The following is a 20956-nucleotide window of genomic DNA, read 5'->3' on the forward strand; positions in this document are numbered from 1 at the left end:
GCAAGTTGTAAAAAAGAGAAGGAGCGACCGTTAACAGATGTGCTCTGTGGAACCAGTTATCTGTATGTTGCTCAGTCTGGCTAATTCACAGGGGGAAGAAGGGTGAGACATCTGGATGTAGGCCGTCAGTAACCAGGTGAAGAAACCAGCTTAAACAGAGTTTCCTTCAGTTCTGGATCGGGTAAATCCCAGCAGATTTAGGAAACTCCATTAACCCATTAGATGGAGAGCTGGTAGCACATCTCCCCTCTCAGAAGAGGAAGTCGTGACTGAGAGAGGAGAGAATGAAGGAGGCGGGGTGTTGCACAACAGTTGTTAAAATATTATTCAAGTTTACAATGTATGATAAAAGTGCTGCCTATTGCTGTTAAACTGATGCATTAAATTCAGCAAGATGTTTTCTTTTTCTCAAACATTAACTTGATAGGTTAATGACCTACAGTAGATCTTAAAACAAACCTTGCTGAAAGATCAACAATGTTATTTGTTTTACTCATTAATGAATATGATTTCAATTATAACACAGTAACTTTATACGAAACAAATAAAAAGCAGTAAAAGTTCAGGTTTTGCAAACAATTTACCAGTCAAATTAGGCAAATTGTAATTACAGCAATTGTAACTTTCCACCCCGTTTGGCAGAACCAAAATCTTTCTGTTATCCATACTGGTGGACTACAGTAATGTAAAACCTTATGATTTTATTTGGTTCTCACAATGAGCCAGTGACCATTTTTGTCAAAATACCAGCAATAATGTAAAACTAGTTTCTCCTCTGACTGAACCACAAAAAGGTGTCACTTTTTGACTTGAATTGCCAAAATAAAATAACTTTTCAATGGTATTTTTAACTCATTAAAAAATAACTTCTTAAAAATATCTTCCTTTTCTGTTCTGCTATTTCTAAATATTTTATTTTCAAAACCTTTGCTATATATTCCGTACTTTACAAATGTTCTTGAATTTGTCCTATTAGACTGTGTTATAGTCAGCCAAGCTTCTTGGAAATGCAGAAAATACTTGAGTTTCTAGAGCTGATGTTTTAAACTGAAGTACAAAAGAAAAAATTACCAATGAAAGGTCACAACGTCATAAGGATAAAAAAATACAAGAAAAAGAACAGAAATGATCTTGATTTTCATGGAGAAAACTGCAAAGAAAAAAATGTCATCCTCAAGTTTCTATAAAATATGTATATTTTTCTACATACCCATTTGTGTCCATTTCTCCTCCTCCTTCCTCATCATATGTGACCAGCTGCTCATGGATCTCACCGCTGTTCTTCATACTGGCCAAAGAATCCTTCTGGTAATGTTTCCTCATCACAAACAGGATCACTATCACTGTACAAAGGGAATACATATCAATCTCTTTTGGTATTGATCATTGCAAGAAGAATATCTGAAGCAAAAGTGCTAATATTTGAATCTAAGATTAGCATCTGAGAGACAGAAATAAATGTAAATGATGTCCTCTTGACTGAAAATGTAAAACATGCATGTACAAAAAAAGATTACAGGAAAGATGTCATGTTGGTGATGTTCGAGCCACAGAGAAGGTAAAATGAGATAGTTAGAAAGCCAAAACAAAATGAAAAGTAGGCCTTGAAACAAGTGGCACATCAGCAAGAGGATAAGAGGAGGAATCCTGACAGGAACAAAGTCAGTCAGTAGAAACAATCTGCACAAAGGGAATAAACACAAGAAAGGAAGTGGAAATGAGGAAGAAAACAAGGTGGAAGAGGATGAGTCAGATAAACTCAAAACAGAGATGAAAAGAGAAAAGGTTCACAGTCGACGAGGCACAGACAATGAAGTGACAGAATAAAAATGAAACGCATTGTGTTAAAAAAGAAAACCCCCCAAAAAACACAAAAACAAGAACTTTACAATTCTTGAGAAACAATTCTTGAGCCCAGCCTAGCCAGTGCTAATGCTAGCCTATCCATGCTGATGACCGGCAGAGGAAAAAAGCAAGTAAGCATGTGACCATTTGCGTCAGCATCCTTCTTTCCCAAAGCGGGCCGCTCAGTTACCAGTGCTGGTCCGTCAGACAAAGCCTCCTGTGATCAGGACACTGCTACACAATCTTAATTTATATATACACCATGAAAGAGCTTTTATGGTTTATCATCATAATTGTTCCCATATTTGATTTAGAAAATGTTGATGTGAATCAAAAGATGAGTCTGAAAAAAGGACAACATTTATCTGTGACTCTGTATCGATCCGAAAATGCATCAATTCAAGACATGAAAGCAATTTAATACAAATATTACATTAGAAACAGAGCGAAGATGCATGACTTCATAAAATGAGACAAAATATGAAACAAGTTTCTTTTTTAAAGTGAACCTCTTCTAAGTTTCTGTTGCTGGCGAGTTGTTCTTCATGGTGTCCATGGAGACACAGGAAGAAACGAAAGGAAAGGAAGGAAAATATGGCAAGCAGTCGCTGAGTGAAGAAAGAAGGCAGAGACTTGAGGGTGAGCAAATCAAGCACAAGGACAGACAAAGAAGAAAAGAAGGACAATGTGACATTTGATTGGACCCCAGGCCTCTGTCCCCATAGCAGCAGCCACAGTTCTTAGCTGAGGGAGAGCGGACTGATTAAGTTTGCATGGGAAACCAACAGATGAATCTTTTACAACACATGCTTCTCAGTTTAATAAGCTGCAGAGGGATGAGACAAGAGAAAGTGATGGAAAAGTTTCCGGGTGTCAAACTTGATTTTATGTGAGAAAAAGTGTGTGTGAATGGCAAATTGCTATGTGGCCAGACGGATAATGACAAGGGATTAAATAGTTAATCTGGCTTGCTTTTGTAGTGTTTGATAAAGAGAGAGGAGACAGAAAAAAGTAGTAGAAGAAGAAACACCCTGAGGGAGACAAGAAGAGAGAGATGAAAAAAAGAAAGGGAAAGGATGATAGTGAAAGAGTGTATTAATGGTTAATAGGGTGTGTGTGTGCTAGTGTGTGATAAGCAGATGGCACCTAAAGAGCTGATAAACTTTCCTTATTACCACTCCTATTCTTCCACTGTTTTTCCCACAGTTCTCTCTTTCCAACCGCTTCCAAACCACGCTCGTCTTCTTTTCCTCTCATTTAGCCAAACCGATTGCACCTCAACTCTTTGCCTTTGGCGCGTCTTTCACCTTCTGCGTTTCCCCACATCCATGTCTGAATAGATGTATTTCTCTCTCTGCCTCCATCCCTGTTCTAACTTCCTTGTCTCTTTTCTTTCCGTCTTCCGCACCTCAAATCCCGGACCTCTCATGTCTGTCCAACTGTCTCCATTGGGCTTCTGATTTGACATGAAAAATGCCTCTTTTTCTCCCGAAAGAAAAACAAACAGTGGGTGAAGGCATCAAACAGAATCCTGAGCTCACAACCACAGGCGTTATTTCCACATCCATCGCTGTATTATTCATAAAACCAACAACTTGGAGAGTGGGGGTTGGTGCACCCAAACCCAGAATCATTGATTGAATCTATGCTCATGTGCCAATCACTTAGCAGTGCATCAGTCACTGCTGCTGCTTTACTGATTTTAGTTTTTCAGTTGAAGCTCTAAAGCCTCTCTGTAGTTCACAGCTGTTTTAGAAACAGGAAATAAACTGCTGGGGAAAATAGTTGTCATTGTGGCTTGAATGTCACATCAATTTTAAAAGAGCTTAAAAGGTCATTTTTACAACTTGTTTGGTTATGAACTGTGTGCCGTTTCTTTTAAAAGCCGTATTTCACCATATGGAGATAACCTTTTTTTTCCCCTCTCTATTTGAAATAAATGTAAAACAACCACCATCACAGATTTCGGCAAAGTTACAGATTTCCTTGGTATGACAACATAATAATACAATCACAATCTGGAGGATATTTTTTCAGACCCTAAAAACTATCCTAAAGCTCTCCTAGGGCTGCCGTCTTATTGTGGTGGAGGGTTTGAATCCCCCAATGATCCTGTCTATGCTCTGCTCTCTGGGGCTTTATGCCCATGCTAGAGTCACCCAAGGCAGACAGTTCATAGCTGAGGGACTCTGTTAGAAAAATGATCTAAGTTCATTTACTTATGAGCTCATTTGAAAGGTTATGTTTTCATATCACTTTCTGTGTGTTGTTTTCTTGACTCCTTTCTTTTGTGGTATATGCTTAACTGTTTTTTCAGATGTTTTCTTGGGGGTTGGAAATGTTTACCAGCTGCTTTGATCATTAGCTGTCTGTGTCCTTGTGTCCTGGTAAGGGTATGTCCACAGAAGGTTCCGGAACATCTTGTGGTTAAGGTTATTGATCGATTGTTTGTGTGACTGTGTGAAAAAGCCCAACCTCTTTCCTTGTAAACATAATAAAAGGCAGTTGGGAACTGAGAGCCGACGGAGTTGACCCCAGTTCTCCGCGTCTGGCTCTGCTCCCCTCTTCTGCACAAACGTCTGTGGTTGATTCTTTGCAGGTTGAGAACCAAAATAGAGCCAACATTTTGGAGACTCGTCCGGGATTCCCTACATACCCGCCGCTGTCGGAAGGAGTATGACACGTTGAAATGTGCCGGCATTCAGGTTCTGCAGACCTGTCCTGAAAAGTCCTGGGGAGTAACTTCCTCACTGGGCCAGTGACTTAGGTCACCTCCTTCTGCCATTGACAGGATTCAAACTGAGATTGAGCAGGAATCAACCAAGTAATAAGTGTAGGGTACAGGCGGTTCTGAGTCCCCCGATAGACGTCAAGGGAAAGTGAAAGGAAAAAAAAACATACAAGAAGGGAAAGGTAAAAAGTGTGACACCTAAGAAAAAGAGTGGAAAAAGTGGGCTTGTTGGGGAATCTTAGCAAGGATTCTCCACTCAATCACCCGTTGAGTCGAAGTGAGAATCGCCACATTAACTTGACCACCACCCCACTCTTCCTATCCCCGTTCCATAGAGTCCACTCTATAAGTAATATAGAGTGGACTATAAAGCACTGTAAAAATGGGTTCTTAACAAAGGAAGGAGAAAAGTTCTAAAGGGGATGAAAAGTTTATGTATCAGATGGAGCCAGGAAACTTAATGTACCTGACTAAATGGAAAAAGAAGTATAGTGTAGATGGTGTGTTGAAAGTAAAAGAATGAAAAAACGTGGTGTGTAAATTAGAAACAGCGCTAGTTTGAAAACTGGTACCAGACAACAAGAAACTATTGGTTGCTGCTAAATCCTAACATAAGTTTGAGATATCTCTTTTAAAATGTGCATGTTACTTAAACCTAAAGAAAATTTCAAGAAAGTGAGGAAAAAGAAGGATATGAAGACATAGTCAATTCTTTATTTATCTACTTATTTATTTGTTAGCCAATACTCTAAATAGATAAATAAATGAAATAAAATAAAATAATTATCTAAAAGCTGGAAAAAATTTGCTTTGAATGACTCAAAAGATGTTAGAGGACTATAAGTAAATGGGTGCACCAGAGTCATATAATGAGACATGCATCCCAAATTAGATGAAGTGACTGAAATGGAAATTGATCAAACAAAGGATGTTTTGCTAAATTTACAAGATTTGCTATCAATAGATAACATTAAGTCTGAAATAACCCCATTGGTAAATGGAAAAAAGATTACTTTCTTATGTGACACTGGTGCATGTGGAACAACTTGAAGAGAATCAATACTGAACTGTAATAAGATATGATTAAAAGCAACTACAGAAAGAAGAGAGGGTTGCAAATAAAATAAGAAAATAAACATAAAAAACAAAAGAACAAAACAGGGAAAAGCAACATGTTTATTTAGACTAGAGAATAATGAAGCCTCAGGGAGGAGTTGCAACCCCGCTCACAGCAGCTCAGCGAGGGGAGAACAGGAGGAGCTGCAGCGGCCGTGAACTCCTACCCCACCAGATCCAACTGACCACCATATCAACTAGTCTATGTTAGTGTCAAAACGCTAGTCTATGTTAAAAGAGTTACACATTTAGAAGTAAGAAATGGAAGACTCCCAAATCTTAAAATGAGATGAAATTGAAACATATTCCATGATAATGGAGCAGCAGATCATCTCCACAATAGGAAAACAGAAGAATTAGGAGTTTCCCCTGAAATCCTAGTTAGCTCTCTTTCCTACTGTGATGGAGAACAGGGGCTCATCCCTTATTAGTAATTATTGATACATTTATTTATAAAACAAATGCTTTTTGTTTCAGTTCGTTACCTCAGTTAAATCCAGGTGCTGTTAAAAGCTCCTGAAGCTTTTAACCATTTCATCTGAGAGGGGAAATGGTTTGTTATATTTAAGTTAAAGTTAATTGTTGATTGTGCTTAGATTAGTTTACTTTGAATAATTTGCATGCATGTAAATATTATTTGGTATCATTTGTTTCGTATTAGGTTTGTGCCAATTATTTCTTGTTTTATTTTGTCATCTTCTTTATTTGAGTGCTGGATAGCCCACAGAAATAAAAGCTAGCTTCTTTGTTTCACTGTGGTGAAATGGGTGTCAGTGTACATGTAACCTGCAGAGCAAATAAAACCATCTGGACTGCATTTTTGTTGCCCCGCTTCCTTCCCTGACGCAGAGTTTCCGCCGGTCTAAGTGACACCTACCATAAAATCATCCCCTCCAAGAGGAAAGTTCATGAGGTGGGGGTAAAGAAGCAAATTTGTCAACGAGATGCATTTGCCAAAAGAATTCTTGATTTTTACGGTACATCATCAACTATGGAGCCTCAAGACAAACGAAAGGTTTTATAGTTTGGTACCATTTTGATCTTACATCAGAAAATAAGGTTATCACTTTTGTTTCATCCAGTTTTTTTCAGTTTCTATTGATCTATCTGAATCCAAATTGAGCTGAAATTGACTCAGTTTACTTTCTACAGGTTAAGTTTTGCACATGTTTGACAGAACTGTCTAATTTAAATAAATCCACCTCCTCAATGATCAGGTATTATTGGGCCAGGCATCAGAATGAAGTCCCAGATACAGATATAAATTACTCAGTTGCTTTTTATAATTTATTTCATATAAATGTATTGTTTACTTCAATTTTTGTCTACAGCAGGAAAAGTTGTCAAAAATGTATGAGGGACTACATTTCAAGATGTTGGAAAAAACCTTTTTTGAATAAACATTTGTGAAAACAAACTCTCTTAAATCCATAGATTTGTCTAACATTAACATTCCTCATTATGCCTTTCTTTGATCTGAATCAGCCACAGATCTCTTCACAGTATGATAACGCTTCAGTTTTGTTTAAATATCTCATGTTTTCATACCTTGTCATGCAGCACTACACTATCTGATTATTTAAGTCAGCAGAGATCCTTTCTCTTTTCCATATGGCTTGAAGCCTGTGGCTTACTTAATAATGTGGAACATCCTTCTTAAGTAGATTTCCTTTAATTGAGCTGCACCAAACAAACTAATCAAGCAGCTCTCTGAAATGAATTCTAGTGATTCAAAGAGCCCTGACACACAATAACATCTATAAATTTAATAGCACAACAAAAAATGTGATCTTTATGACACTTAAATCCAATTTGGATAATAATTTGGAATATGGTGTTATATTAGGTCAAGAAATACCAGATAGGTGTGAACAATGCTCACTTAAAGAACTGTGTAAAAAAAACTCAGATCATTAGGAAAACTAAAGCCATTATTTCTCATTCTTTACATGCTTAGTTCCAGTTTTTGCCTTCTGGCATCAGACTCAGACTTCCTAGTATAAAACGTAGCAGGAGAGAGAGATCCTTCGTTCCTACAGCAATATCTCTTTAATGCAGAACCTGATTTAGCGTTAGTAGCAATTGTCAATAAATAACGAAATACACTGCTGTACTTTTCCCATTATGTATTGATTTGTATTTCATGTCCTTCTGGTATGTTTTGTTGTTTATTTTATTTTTTAATCTTTGATATTTTGTCTTGAATTTTTTTTGTACTTGCTGTAACATCAATTGCCCATGCAGGATACAAATAGATGTCTTTAATCTTTATTAAGGCCAGTGCACATTAATGAACAATCAACACTATTGTATCGACTGTAAATGAGCCAGATTATAGCATAATTGCTAATTTGTCAATCTGAATTATGTTCAAAATTCCAACTTGTGCAGTCATATGGGCAACGGAAACACAGCTGCTGAGATTCGTGGGAATGTTCTCCAAATTTACAACAAACACATTTTCTAACATTCTCCACAGGATTATTTTCTCCAATTAAAAGCAATATTCAGAAACATAGGTTATATTAAAGAAAAAATAAAAGTGCACAAAAGACAAAGAGGTTCATGCATGAACCAAAAAAAATTATCCAAACTTACCTAGTATGGTCAGTATGCACAGCAGTATGGCAATCAGGGCATGGATGCTGACCCCCATCCTCTGCATACTGGCCTTACATCTTGAAAAAATTCGCTTGGTGTCACACTGGCATAACTGAGACAAAGGAAAGAAGCATTTGGTTCTTTCTGTTGCCAACGGCTTTCGAAGACATGTTGGACATTCTCCTTTCATTCAAATGACCTTGATTTGCAGTTTGGTGTTGCTGCTCATGACAGGCTGGCCTCCATCACTGATGAGCACTTCCACACTGTATTCACTGGAATCCTCCAAGTTGAAGGGGCCCTCCTTCACCAATAAAGCAGCCGTGTTATCTGCACAAGATGAGCGGGAACACAAGTAGTTAACATGCACGTCAAATGCTCTTTGGACTAGGGCTGCCAGAGACCAAATTAGCTCTGGAAAAACTAATTAGTCAATCAAAATCTAATTTTATTTGTATAGCACATTTCAGCAGCAAGGCATTTCAAAGTGCTTTACATCATAAACAAAAAAACACAAAGTCATGCATCATGGAATAAATAATACATTTAAAGGAAGTCAGTTTTTCAGCCGTTTTACAGTTTTATGGAAGTTTGTTCCAAATTTTTGGTGCATAGATGCTGAAAGCTGTTTCTCCTCTCTTGGTTCTGGTTCTGGGGATGCAGAGCAGAACCAGAACCAGAACCTGAGAGTCTGGAAGGTTGATACAACAACAGCAGATCTTTGATGTATTGTGGTGCTAAACCGTTCAGTGATTTATAAACTAACAACAGTATTTTAAAATCTATTCTTGAGCTACAGGGAGCCAGTGGAGGGACTTTAAAACTGCTGTTATGTCTCTATCTTCCTGGTTTTAGTGAGAACAGGAGCAGCAGCTTCTGGATCAGCTGCAGCTGGAGGATTGATTTGTTGGACAGGCCTGTGAAGACGCTGTTACAATAATCAATGTGACTAAAGATAAACGCATGGATGAGTTTCTCTAGATCTGGCTGAAGAACATCTAATCCTGGAAATGTTCTTCAGGTGATAGAAGTCCGACTTTGTAACTGTCTTTATGTGGCTCTGGAGGTTCAAGTCCGAGTCCATCACTACTCCCAGGTTTTGGGTCTGATCTCCAGGTTTTAGTTGTAATAACTGAAGCTGTGCATTGACTCTAGATCTAGAGCTCTAGATCGTTCCTTTTTAGGTCCAAAAATAATGACTTCAGTTTTGCTTTTGTTCAGCTGGAGAAAGTTTTGGCACATCCACACATTTATCTGTTTTAAACATTTATTCAGTGATTGGATGGGGTCAAAGGCATAGTTATGGTAGCTAATATTATTTCCTGTTATAACCTGAGCTATTGGGAGAATATAAATATTGAATAAGAGGGGTCCTAGGATTGAACCTTGGGGTACCCCACATGTGACCTTTGACCTCTTTGATGAGAAGTTTCCAATTGAAACAAAGAAATCCCTGTTCTTTATGTAAGTTTCAAGCCAGTCGAGCACCGAACCGGAGAGTCCGACCCAACTTTCAAGTTGATTCAGTAATATACTTCAAAGTGTATACTTCCATGAAATTCCTTTTGCGTTGGATTCTATTGGTCTATTGGTCTAAGCCCAAAACAAATGAGTTTATGATCCTGGGTGGAGCTTCTCCGTTTAAGAGTATTGGGTTACAGTTAGAGTATGTTCTTTAACTTCTTCACTGAATCTTTTAACTTCCTTTAAGCATTTGCCTGTCATGACCCATAACCTCCATCTGTCTCTTTGATTCTAATAAAGAAGCTATAACTTCAGGGAACGTCACCCACCCACAACCTCACCCCATCCTGTCCTCCTGGCTTTGTCTCAAACCCAAAGAGAACATTTGAAGAATCTGGATGAGATCTGTTCACCAGAGAGAAATAAATAATAGTGTAAAAGGGTGTTTGTACATTTTTAAAATGTCTTAAATTTGTGTATGTGTAATAAAGACTTTAAAATGCCTGAAATATTTTTTAATGCAGGTTGCCTTTAATTACATTAATCACAGGTCTGACATGTTGTCATTGCAGGAATATTTAATCTTGTATGCAGTTATTTTTTCTCATGGGATTTTTTTTGGTAAATTTTTCATCCCATCACTCTTATCTTTTTGATTCGGCTCTTGTTCTGTTTGATTTTCGTTCTTAATCGCTCTGTGAGGATTCTCCTGGCTGACCTCTGGAGGTTTCTTCTGCAGAAGAAACCTCATTCCTCGTCTTTCCTTTTCCTCGTTTGTCCATCTCACCCTCCCTCTCTGGTTCTAATGTCGCAAGCTGCACATGTAACTCAGGGCAAAAACTGCCCTTAATCCCACCTTTGCTGCTCCATTGGTTCGAGTGATAATAAGTCACACAGTGCATTCAGCCAATCACTGCACCTGGAGTGGTTTTTCAGGCCTGCTCCAGCTTTCCCAGTCAGGTGTGATGGAGAGTGCTGGAGACAAAGGAGCTGCAGGTTTGTGCTTCCAAACAATTAGTTTATTATGTACTTTTAAAACCTCACAATATAAAAATCCTGTAGATCTGAGTATCCAGTGAGCTTGGAGCCATGAAGTTGTCATGGTGAGTAGTGAACACAATGTTTTGTTTGTTTGACATGTTGGTGGTGGTAGCCAATGCTAACTGTTTGATTATCAAACACACAATCTAACTTTTTCAATTCAATACATGTGTTTAAGATAATGAGACGAATGCTCATATCTTTATTTTTTTTTAAAGATTTGATTGTGGATAGTGATGGTGAGATGAAGCCTCATGAAGCATTGAACCACTTGAGCCAACTGGTTCAAGAAAGGGTTCATTTCTCGAAGCTTCATTTGCTCATGAAACCACCTGCTGGCCAGATGGAGAATCACAGCCAGCTGTATCTTCACACATGTGATGCATAAAATTTTTCTCTATTATGGCTCTTGGGAATGACGTCACAAAAGGTGTAGGATGAAATCGTTTGTCTAAATCATGTTTATACATATGTGTATAATAAAATATTGTTTGAATGTATTCTCTGTGAGTAATTTTCCCAAAATAGTAGTGTCATGTGATATGGCATGTTGTGTAATAATGTTTTTCTGTAGGGCTTATCTATCTATCTATCTATCTATCTATCTATCTATCTATCTATCTATCTATCTATCTATCTATCTATCTATCTATCTATCTATCTATCTGTCTGTCTATCTGTCTATCTGTCTGTCTGTCTGTCTGTCTGTCTGTCTGTCTGTCTCTCTCTAACATCAAATTAAATAACCTCTATCCAAACTATCCAGCCTCTATCCACTCTCTCAACTGATCGCAACTCGCCTACAACAACCCACATTTTGAATGCAGCCTGTGGGTTTTATAAAGCTGTCAAACCCCGCGCCAAACTCTGAACCACTTCCTGAAGCAGTCACACGGTACAGCCGGGCAGCGAGGCCTCGGACGTCATCGTTTTCGGCTCGTCCCCTAAATGAAGCGAGCCTCGATACGCGCTTTACGGAAACGTCCCCTCCTTTACTCGACAGACGCTTCGAAGCCTCGGCACATCAGGTAGCATCATTAATTAGGCCGAGCAGCTAAGCGCTGCGAAGGCCTATTGTTTCTGTACTGTTTCTTATTAGGCCCGAGCAGCTAAGCGCTGCGAAGGCCTATTGTTTTCCTACTGTTTATTAGGCCCGAGCAGCTAAGCGCTGCGAAGGCCTATTGTTTTCCTACTGTTTCTTATTATTATTCTGCCCCCCTAAAGAGGGGCCTTTTTGGGGGCTTTATCATTTTCAAAAACTCACCAAACTTGGCGGACGCGTAAAGGGAGTTTCAAAATTTTGTATTTTAAGGTCATTGCAAAAATCCCATAAAAATGGCTCAATAGCGCCACCTACAAATTTTCAAAGGACCCTTTGCTATTCACTTACTTTATCCTAGAGACATGAAATTTGGTACACTTGTAGAGCTCCCCAAGATGCTCAAAATTTACAATTAATGTCATAGTGCAAGTATCACAGGAAGTCAGCCATTTTGGATTGAAGGTCCAATTTTGGGGCCATTTTTGCCGTTTACAGCCTTCGTATTTGATCGAACTCCTCCTAGGGATTTCGATTGATCGGCTTCAAACTCGGTCAGTCTGTTCATAAGGCATGTCCCATCTAAAGTTATCAAAACGGTGAGTTTTTGAGTATGCTGAAGGGGGGTTAGCAGGGGTCAAAGTTCACCTACTCGCCGTAAAAAAATAAACTGTTATATCTCCTACACAGAAACTCACAGAGGCACCAAAGTTTCTGTGATTGATCATTATCGGGTCTCCTACAATACCCTATGGTCGAATGATGACATCACTTAGGCCACGCCCCATGAGAACAGGAAGTGTCATGTTTTACTGTGGATGGTCGCTATCTGACCCCTTTGACCTCATCAACATGAAACTGTGCCCAGACACAGAAGACATGTTGGTGAGTTGAGGATTCCAACCACGACCAGCTTCGATGGAGCAGGTGGGCGTGGTGGCGTGGCGAAGTGACCTCTAACGCCATCGCCATACGTTTGGCTCTCAATTCCACATTTTCGGGCCCAGCTGCTCCAAACTCACAAGGATGGATCGCCATCAACTCCCCGACAGGAATCCATCACAATATTTGTGGGGCGTGGCCTAATTTCTCTATAGCGCCCCTAGAATATTTTAAATGATCAGCCCCAAGCCATGCTTTAACCTACAATTACGAAACGTTGTACACATGTGTACCTTGTCAGGACTTACAAAAAAGTCTCTTGGAGCCATGGTCTAAACCCCACAGGCAGTCGGCCATTTTAGATTGAAGTTCAGATTTTGACCCCATTTTTGCCGTTTACAGCCTCCGTATTTGATCGAACTCCTCCTAGGGATTTTGATTGATCGTCTTCAAACTCGGTCAGTCCGTTAATAAGGCATGTCCCATCTAAAGTTATCAAAACGGTGAGTTTTTGAGTATGCTGAAGGGGGGTTAGCAGGGGTCAAAGTTCACCTACACGCCATAAAAACATAAACTGCTATATTTCCTACACAGAAACTCACAGAGGCACCAAAGTTACTGTGATTGATCATCATCGGGTGTCCTACAATACCCTATGGTCGAATGATGACATCACTTAGGCCACGCCCCCTGAGAAAAGGAAGTGTCATGTTTTACTGTCAACGGTCGCTATCTGACCCCTTTGACCTCATCAACATGAAACTGTGCCCAGACACAGAAGACATGTTGGTGTGTTGAGGATTCCAACCACGACCAGCTTCAATGGAGCAGCTGGGCGTGGCGGCGTGGCGAATTGACCTCTAACGCCATCGCCATACGTTTTGCTCTCAATTCCACATTTTTGGGCCCAACTGCTCCAAACTCACAAGGATGGATCCTCATCCACTCCCCGACAGGAATCCATCACAATATTTGTAGGGTGTGGCCTATTCTCTATAGCGCCCCCTAGAAATTTTAAATGATCAGCCCCAAGCCATGCTTTAGCCTACAATTACGAAACTTTGTACACGTGTGTACCATGTCAGGACTTACAAAAAAGTCTCTTGGAGCCATGGTCTAAACCCCACAGGAAGTCGGCCATTTTAGATTGAAGTTCAGATTTTGATCCTATTTTTGGTGTTTATAAACCATTTCAGTAATTCGCCACTTGGGGTCAGTATTGCTCCACAAATGAAACAGCAGATAAACAGGATGAAGACAATATCAGTATTTCGCCAGTAGGTGTCAGTGTTCCTCCACCGATGACAAACAGATCCATGGGCGGATGGGCGCGAAAACTTTGTGAGAGCGTTGCCATGAAATTTCTAAAAGGATAGAAATGTCTCAGATAATTTTTGTTGAATTAAATCATGCAGTAAATGTAGCGTTTTCTTACTTCTTACAAACCATTTCAGTAATTCGCCACTCTGAGTAAGAATTACTCCAACAATGAAATAGAGTGCTTTAGAAACACAAGATGAAAAAAATGACGAACAGTAGTACTTCGTCATGTGCATATGATCGGCTGTAAATTACACGGGATCTTCCGACTGACGCCAAATTGGATACGTATGACCTTTGTTGACCTCTAAAGAACAACAGCATTGAAATATATTTTGGCTCCACTGCGCGTCCTACATTAATCCGCCAGCGCTCTTTCCTCGCTAAACCAATGAATCTGACCCACCTTTTTTGCATCGTCAAGGAGCGCCCCCGAACGCATCAGTGCGCACCGCCTGGTGGACGGGCGCGGAAACTGCGCAACAACTTCTGTGTTAGCAGGTGGCCAGCGTTGATGGAAACTGAGCAACAGCTTCCGCGGTGTGGGCGGAGGAGCTGAAAACTGCTTGAGAGCTTCTGTGGTGGCTGACGTGAGGCAACGGTTGCTAGTACCCCGCGGTGGCAATAGGCCGGAGCGGCGCTTGGCTGCGAGGGCCGTTCGAGGCTGCTTGCAGCTTTAATTATTATTATTATTATTCTTCCACCCAAATGAATTGGCTTTTTGGGGGCTTTATCATATTCAAAAACTCACCAAACTTGGCGTAGGGCTTAAGCCTGTTTAAAATTTACGTATTTTAAAGTCGTCGCAAAAATTGCAACAGAAATGGCTCTACGGCGCCACCTAGAAATTGTAAAAACACCCTTTTTTACCCTCTGCTATTCACTTACTTCATCGTAGAGACATGAAATTTGGTACACTTGTAGAGCTCCCCAAGACGCTCAAAATTTGTAATTAATGTCATAGTGCAAGTATCACAGGAAGTCAGCCATTTCTGATTGAAGTTCCCATTTTGACCCTATTTTTGCCGATTTTTGCCTTTTACAGCCTTTGTATTTGATCTATCTCCTCCTACGGATTTTGATTGATCGACTTCAAACTTGGTCAGTCTGTTCATAAGGCATGTCCCATCTAAAGTTATCTAAACGGTGAGTTTTTGAGTATGCTGAAGGGGGGTTAGCAGGGGTCAAAGTTCACCTACTCGCCATAAATAAATACACTGCTATATCTCCTACACAGAAACTCACAGAAGCATCAAAGTTTCTGTGATTGATCATCATCGGGTCTCCTACAATACCCTATGGTCGAATGATGACATTACTTAGGCCACGCCCCCTGAGAACAGGAAGTGTAATGTTTTACTGTGAACTGTCGCTATCTGACCCCTTTGACCTCATCAACATGAAACTGTGCCCAGACACAGAAAACATGTTGGTGTATTGAGGATTCCAACCCCGACCAGCTTCGATGGAGCAGGTGGGCGTGGTGGCGTGGCGAAGTCACCTGTAACGCCATCGCCATACGTTTGGCTCTCAATTCCACATTTTAGGCCCAGCTGCTGCAAAATCATAAGGATGGACCCTCATCCACTCCCCAACAGGAATCCATCACAATATTTGGTGGGCGTAGCCTAATTTCTCTATAGCGCCCCCTAGAAAACTTTAAATGATCAGCCCCAAGCCATGCTTTAACCTACAAATACGAAACTTTGTACACATGTGTACCTTGTCAGGACGTACAAAAAAGTCTCTTGGAGCCATGGTCTAAACCCCACAGGAAGTCGGCCATTTTGGATTCAAGTTCGGTTTTTGACCCCATTTTTGCCGTTTACAGCCTTCATATTTGATCTATCTCCTCCTAGGGATTTCGATTGATCGGCTTCAAACTCGGTCAGTCTGTTCATAAGGCATGTCTCATCTAAAGTTATCTAAACGGTGAGTTTTTGAGTATGCTGAAGGGGGGTTAGCAGGGGTCAAAGTTCACCTACTCGCCGTAAAAAAATAACTGTTATATCTCCTACACAGAAACTCACACAGGTACCAAAATTACTGTTGTTGATCATCATCGGGTCTACTACAATACCCTATGGTCGAATGATGACATCACTTAGGCCACGCCCCCTGAGAACAGGAAGTGTCATGTTTTACTGTCAATGGTCGCTATCTGACCCCTTTGACCTCATCAACATGAAACTGTGCCCAGACACAGAACATGTTGGTGTATTGAGGATTCCAACCCCGACCAGCTTCGATGGAGCAGGTGGGCGTGGCGGCGTGGCGAAGTGACCTGTAACGCCATTGCCATACGTTTGGCTCTCAATTTTATTTTTAAAGTTTTATTTTTTTTAATAATTTTGTTTTGTGGGTTAGAGTACAAACATTCATTAATTTTGGCTATAAATAATACAAACATCGTCATTCAGCAAAACTTTTATTGTGTTACTCAGCTCCGCTGAGTAACACATTCTGGTCAGTGTTGATGGAGTACGACTGGCCCCTGGTGGCGCAATAGTGGTACTGCTGGCGCAATACCATTATTGCGCCAGCAGGAGTCACTGGTACTCCATCAATGAGAAAACAGATCAAGTTCGGTTTTTTTCGGACGGCCGTGAAAACGTTTCCAGCGCGTCTGCCGTGAGATTTCCAAAAGGACAGCGATTACATTTAACCTGAAATGTTATATGTAAGCCCTAAGATAATTTTTGTTGGCTTAAAAACGGAGTAAATGTAGCGTTTTGTTAATGACTGTTATTTCCTACCGCAAGTAAATGCATCATTTCCCTCGTCTCTGCCTTAATGGCCAGTCAGGGCAAAAACAAATTTAAGCAATTTGATTGGTTGAGAAGGACTGCACGTACTGTAGCTGTGCTAATACTTACTGTACGTACTGGCAGTCGGCAGGAGACCCTACATGGTTGAGGTTCGGCGCATTACGCTGTGGACTGTACTTTTTTTTTTGCTAAACTGTTGGAGCAGCTAAGTTTTCCTAAACATTATGCCTGGTTTATGGAGCCACAGAACCGGACCACGCTAACGTTTGCTTCGGTTTTGGAGCTGCAGACCCGAATGACGCTCATGAGCCGGAACGGTCTGTTGGAGAGGAGTTTTATTGCCGTTCGTCTTAAAAGTGGTAACTGGAGATGCGGTGAGTGAAGCTCAGTTCACACTACACGATTTTAGAAAAGTCGGCCAATTCTGAAAACGTGAGAGAACACACACTAGCCTATTTAAAATCGTAGGTGTAACGGGTTCGTTCTAAGAGTGTGAGGTTTCACTCGAACACATTCTAATACCAGCTACGAAATACCTTCAAATTAAAATTCTGCACTACCACAGCTGAATTTGGAGTAAACAAACAAACATGGACAACGACGTTGAATTGGTAACTTTAGTTTGCGGACTTATTTTAACCCAAAAAAGACGTAACCAAAAATCAAAGCCCTTGATTAAGAACTGGATATATCGTAAGCAAGGATTATATTTGTTGCATCGCAACATGGAGGTGAGTTTTTTTTTCATAAAAAATACTGTTTTCAATGTTTTTAGAAAATCAAATGGGAGTTATCCTTTCTCCCCAACTGACCGCGAAAGCTTAACGTAGCCTATTCCAGCTCCTTTAATTGAAACTTATTATATTGTTTAAAATTGTATTATGACTGCAGAATAAAATCAAATGCGCCATTTCAACCAAAGATTGGAATGTGCTTCTCAACCAGATGTACTCTGTGCAATAATTTTATAATTATCTTTCATTAAAAGATAAAAAAAAAAAGTCGGAGGAACACCACAGAGATTGGATGAATGAGCAAAGATGATTAAAGACAGTCAATATCCCCGATTTAGATCAAAGCGGTCCCGACGTTCCACCGACTGAACTCGATCAGTCGTAACACACCACACACTACAGGATGATCGGTTACGATTGTTGGGAGCGACAATCTTACAACGTTCTGAGTTCTTAAGACTGATACATTGGGGTTGTAATATTTACTTGGACCACTTGCTGTGATTAATACCTAATTATTGAGAGAGATTAAACCTGTGCTTTTGTTCTAATGTACTGAAAGTTAACTGTGCTCTCTGAATGTGCATTGCCCTTGGTTTATTACTGATCAGAAGGGTTTATTAAACTGATACATCTTAACCTTTACCATTTTCCTGACTCATTTTAGGAAATGTTAAAGTTGCACTGCATTTAGATCTCAGTTGCAGTTAACATCAAGCATGTGGGCGTGGCTCAGTGTAAAACTTTCACTATTTGCCATGAAACATAAACATTAAAAAACTTCCAAATGCAAGATCACAGCTGCATCACACTTCCTGTGTTTCTCTATAGAACAATCCTGAACACATTTCCATGGTCACTTGATGAATTCACCCTAGCCCCGCCCACTTTTCAAAGGCAATCACCAGTTTTTTCTAATGTGAGTTTTACTGTTATTCTATCATATATATGGGTTTCATCATGTGAATACTGACTTAAAACGATAAGATGATGAACTCTGTGAATGCTGGCTGCTGACCAAACCGCATTGGGGTGTAGAAATGGCGAACTGCAGTTCTTCACCATGTGCATATGATAGGCTCTAAATGATACGTTGATCATCCGACTGGCGCCAAATTGGATATGTATGACCTTTGTTGACCTCTAAACACCCCAACAACATTGAAATGTATTTTGACTCCACTGCGCCAACTACATTAATACACCAGCTATATCTCCTCGCTATATCAACGAATCTGCACCACATTTTTTGTGCGTCGTCAGGAAGTGCCGCCGAACGCATCGATGCATACCGCCTGGTGGACGGGCGCGGAAACCGCGCAACGACTTCTGTGTTGGAACGTGGGGAGCGTTGATGGAAACGGAGCAACAGTTTCCGCGGTGCGGGCGGAGGTGCTGAAAACTGCTGAGAGTATCTGTGGTGGCTGGCGTCGGGCGGCGGTTGCTAGTACTCTGCGGTGGCCAATAGGCCGGAGCGGCGCTTGGCTGCGAGGGCCGCTCGAGGCTGCTTGCAGCTTTAATTATTATTATTATTATTATTATTTTTCTTCCCACCTCTTTGGGGGGCTTTTTGGGGGCCTTATCATATTGGAAAACTCACCAAACTTGGCGGAGGCCTTAAGCCTGTTTAAAAATTTTGATTTTTAAGGTCATCACAAAAATCCCACAAGAAATGGCTCAATAGCGCCACCTAGAAATTTTCAAAGGACCCTTTGCTATTCACTTACTTTATCCTAGAGACATGAAATTTGGTACACTTGTAGAGCTCCCCAGGACGCTCAAAATTTACAATTAATGTCATAGTGCAAGTATCACAGGAAGACAGCCATTTTGGATTGAAGGTCCAATTTTGAGGCCATTTTTGCCGTTTACAGCCTTCGTATTTGATCGAACTCCTCCTAGGGATTTCGATTGATCGGCTTCAAACTCGGTCAGTCTGTTCATAAGGCATGTCCCATCTAAAGTTATCAAAATGGTGAGTTTTTGAGTATGCTGAAGGGGGGTTAGCAGGGGTCAAAGTTCACCTACTCGCCGTAAAAAATAAACTGCTATATCTCCTACACACAAACTCACAGAGGCACCAAAGTTTCTATGATTGATCAACATTGGGTGTCCTACAATATCCTATGGTCGAATGATGACATCACTTTGGCCACGCCCCCTGAGAACAGGAAGTGTAATGTTTTACTGTGAACTTTCACTATCTGACCCCTTTGACCTCATCAACATGAAACTGTGCCCAGACACAGAAGACATGTTGGTGTGTTGAGGATTCCAACCCCGACCAGCTTCGATGGAGCAGGTGGGCGTGGCGGCGTGGCGAAGTGACCTGTAACGCCATCGCCATACGTTTTGCTCTCAATTCCACAGTTTTGGTCCCAGCTGCTCCAAACTCACAAGGATGGATCTTCATCCACTCCCCGAAAGGAATCCATCACAATATTTGGTGGGCGTGGCCTAATTTCTCTATAGCGCCCCCTAGAAAATTTTAAATGATCAGCCCCAAGCCATGCTTTAACCTACAATTACGAAACGTTGTACACATGTGTACCTTGTCAGGACTTACAAAAAAGTCTCTTGGAGCCATGGTCTAAACCCCACAGGAAGTCGGCCATTTTGGATTGAAGTTCAGATTTTGACCCCATTTTTGCCGTTTACAGCCTCCGTATTTGATCGAACTCCTCCTAGGGATTTCCATTGATCGGCTTCAAACTCGGTCAGTCTGTTCATAAGGCATGTCCCATCTAAAGTTATCAAAACGGTGAGTTTTTGAGAATGCTGAAGGGGGTTAGCAGGGGTCAAAGTTCACCTACACGCCATAAAAACATAAACTGCTATAATTCCTACACAGAAACTCACAGAGGCACCAAAGTTACTGTGATTGATCATCATCAGGTGTCCTACAATACCCTATGGTCGAATGATGACATCACTTAAGCCACGCCCCCTGAGAACAGGAAGTGTAATGTTTTACTGTTAACGGTCGCTATCTCACCCCTTTGACCTCATCAACATGAAACTGTGCCCAGACACAGAAGACATGTTGGTGTATTGAGGATTCTAATCCCTACCAGCTATGATGGAGCAGGTGGGCGTGGCGGCGTGGCGAAGTGACCTGTAACGCCATCGCCATACATTTGGCTCTCAATTCCACATTTTTAGCCCAGCTGCTCCACACTCACAAGGATGGATCCTCATCCACTCCCTGACAGGAATCCATCAGAATATTTGGTGGGCGTGGCCTAATTTCTCTATAGCGCCCCTAGAAACTTTTAAATGATCAGCCCCATGCTTTAACCTACAATTACAAAACTTTGTACACATGTGTACCATGTCAGGACTTACAAAAAAGTCTCTTGGAGCCATGGTCTAAACCCCACAGGAAGTCGGCATTTTAGATTGAAGTTCAGATTTG

At 40.7% G+C, this 20956-nt stretch overlaps 1 protein-coding gene across 3 annotated transcripts in view; it reads right to left on the reverse strand.

The window, feature by feature from the left end:
- cdh5 (cadherin 5) overlaps positions 1 to 20956 on the reverse strand; it is a 101094-nt gene that overhangs the window by 7740 nt on the left and 72398 nt on the right. For all 3 annotated transcript variants that reach the window (XM_055023415.1, XM_055023414.1, XM_055023413.1), the window contains exons 12-14: positions 8493 to 8623; positions 8291 to 8405; positions 1211 to 1343 (exon numbers count right to left, since the gene is read on the reverse strand). In XM_055023415.1, coding sequence (XP_054879390.1) covers positions 1211 to 1343; positions 8291 to 8405; positions 8493 to 8623 — 379 coding nt within the window. The remainder of the gene's footprint in view (positions 1 to 1210; positions 1344 to 8290; positions 8406 to 8492; positions 8624 to 20956) is intronic.

The sequence above is a fragment of the Poeciliopsis prolifica genome, unplaced genomic scaffold (genome assembly GCF_027474105.1).
Source record: "Poeciliopsis prolifica strain line A6 unplaced genomic scaffold, Auburn_PproV2 SCAFFOLD100, whole genome shotgun sequence".
Classification (NCBI taxonomy): domain Eukaryota; kingdom Metazoa; phylum Chordata; class Actinopteri; order Cyprinodontiformes; family Poeciliidae; genus Poeciliopsis; species Poeciliopsis prolifica.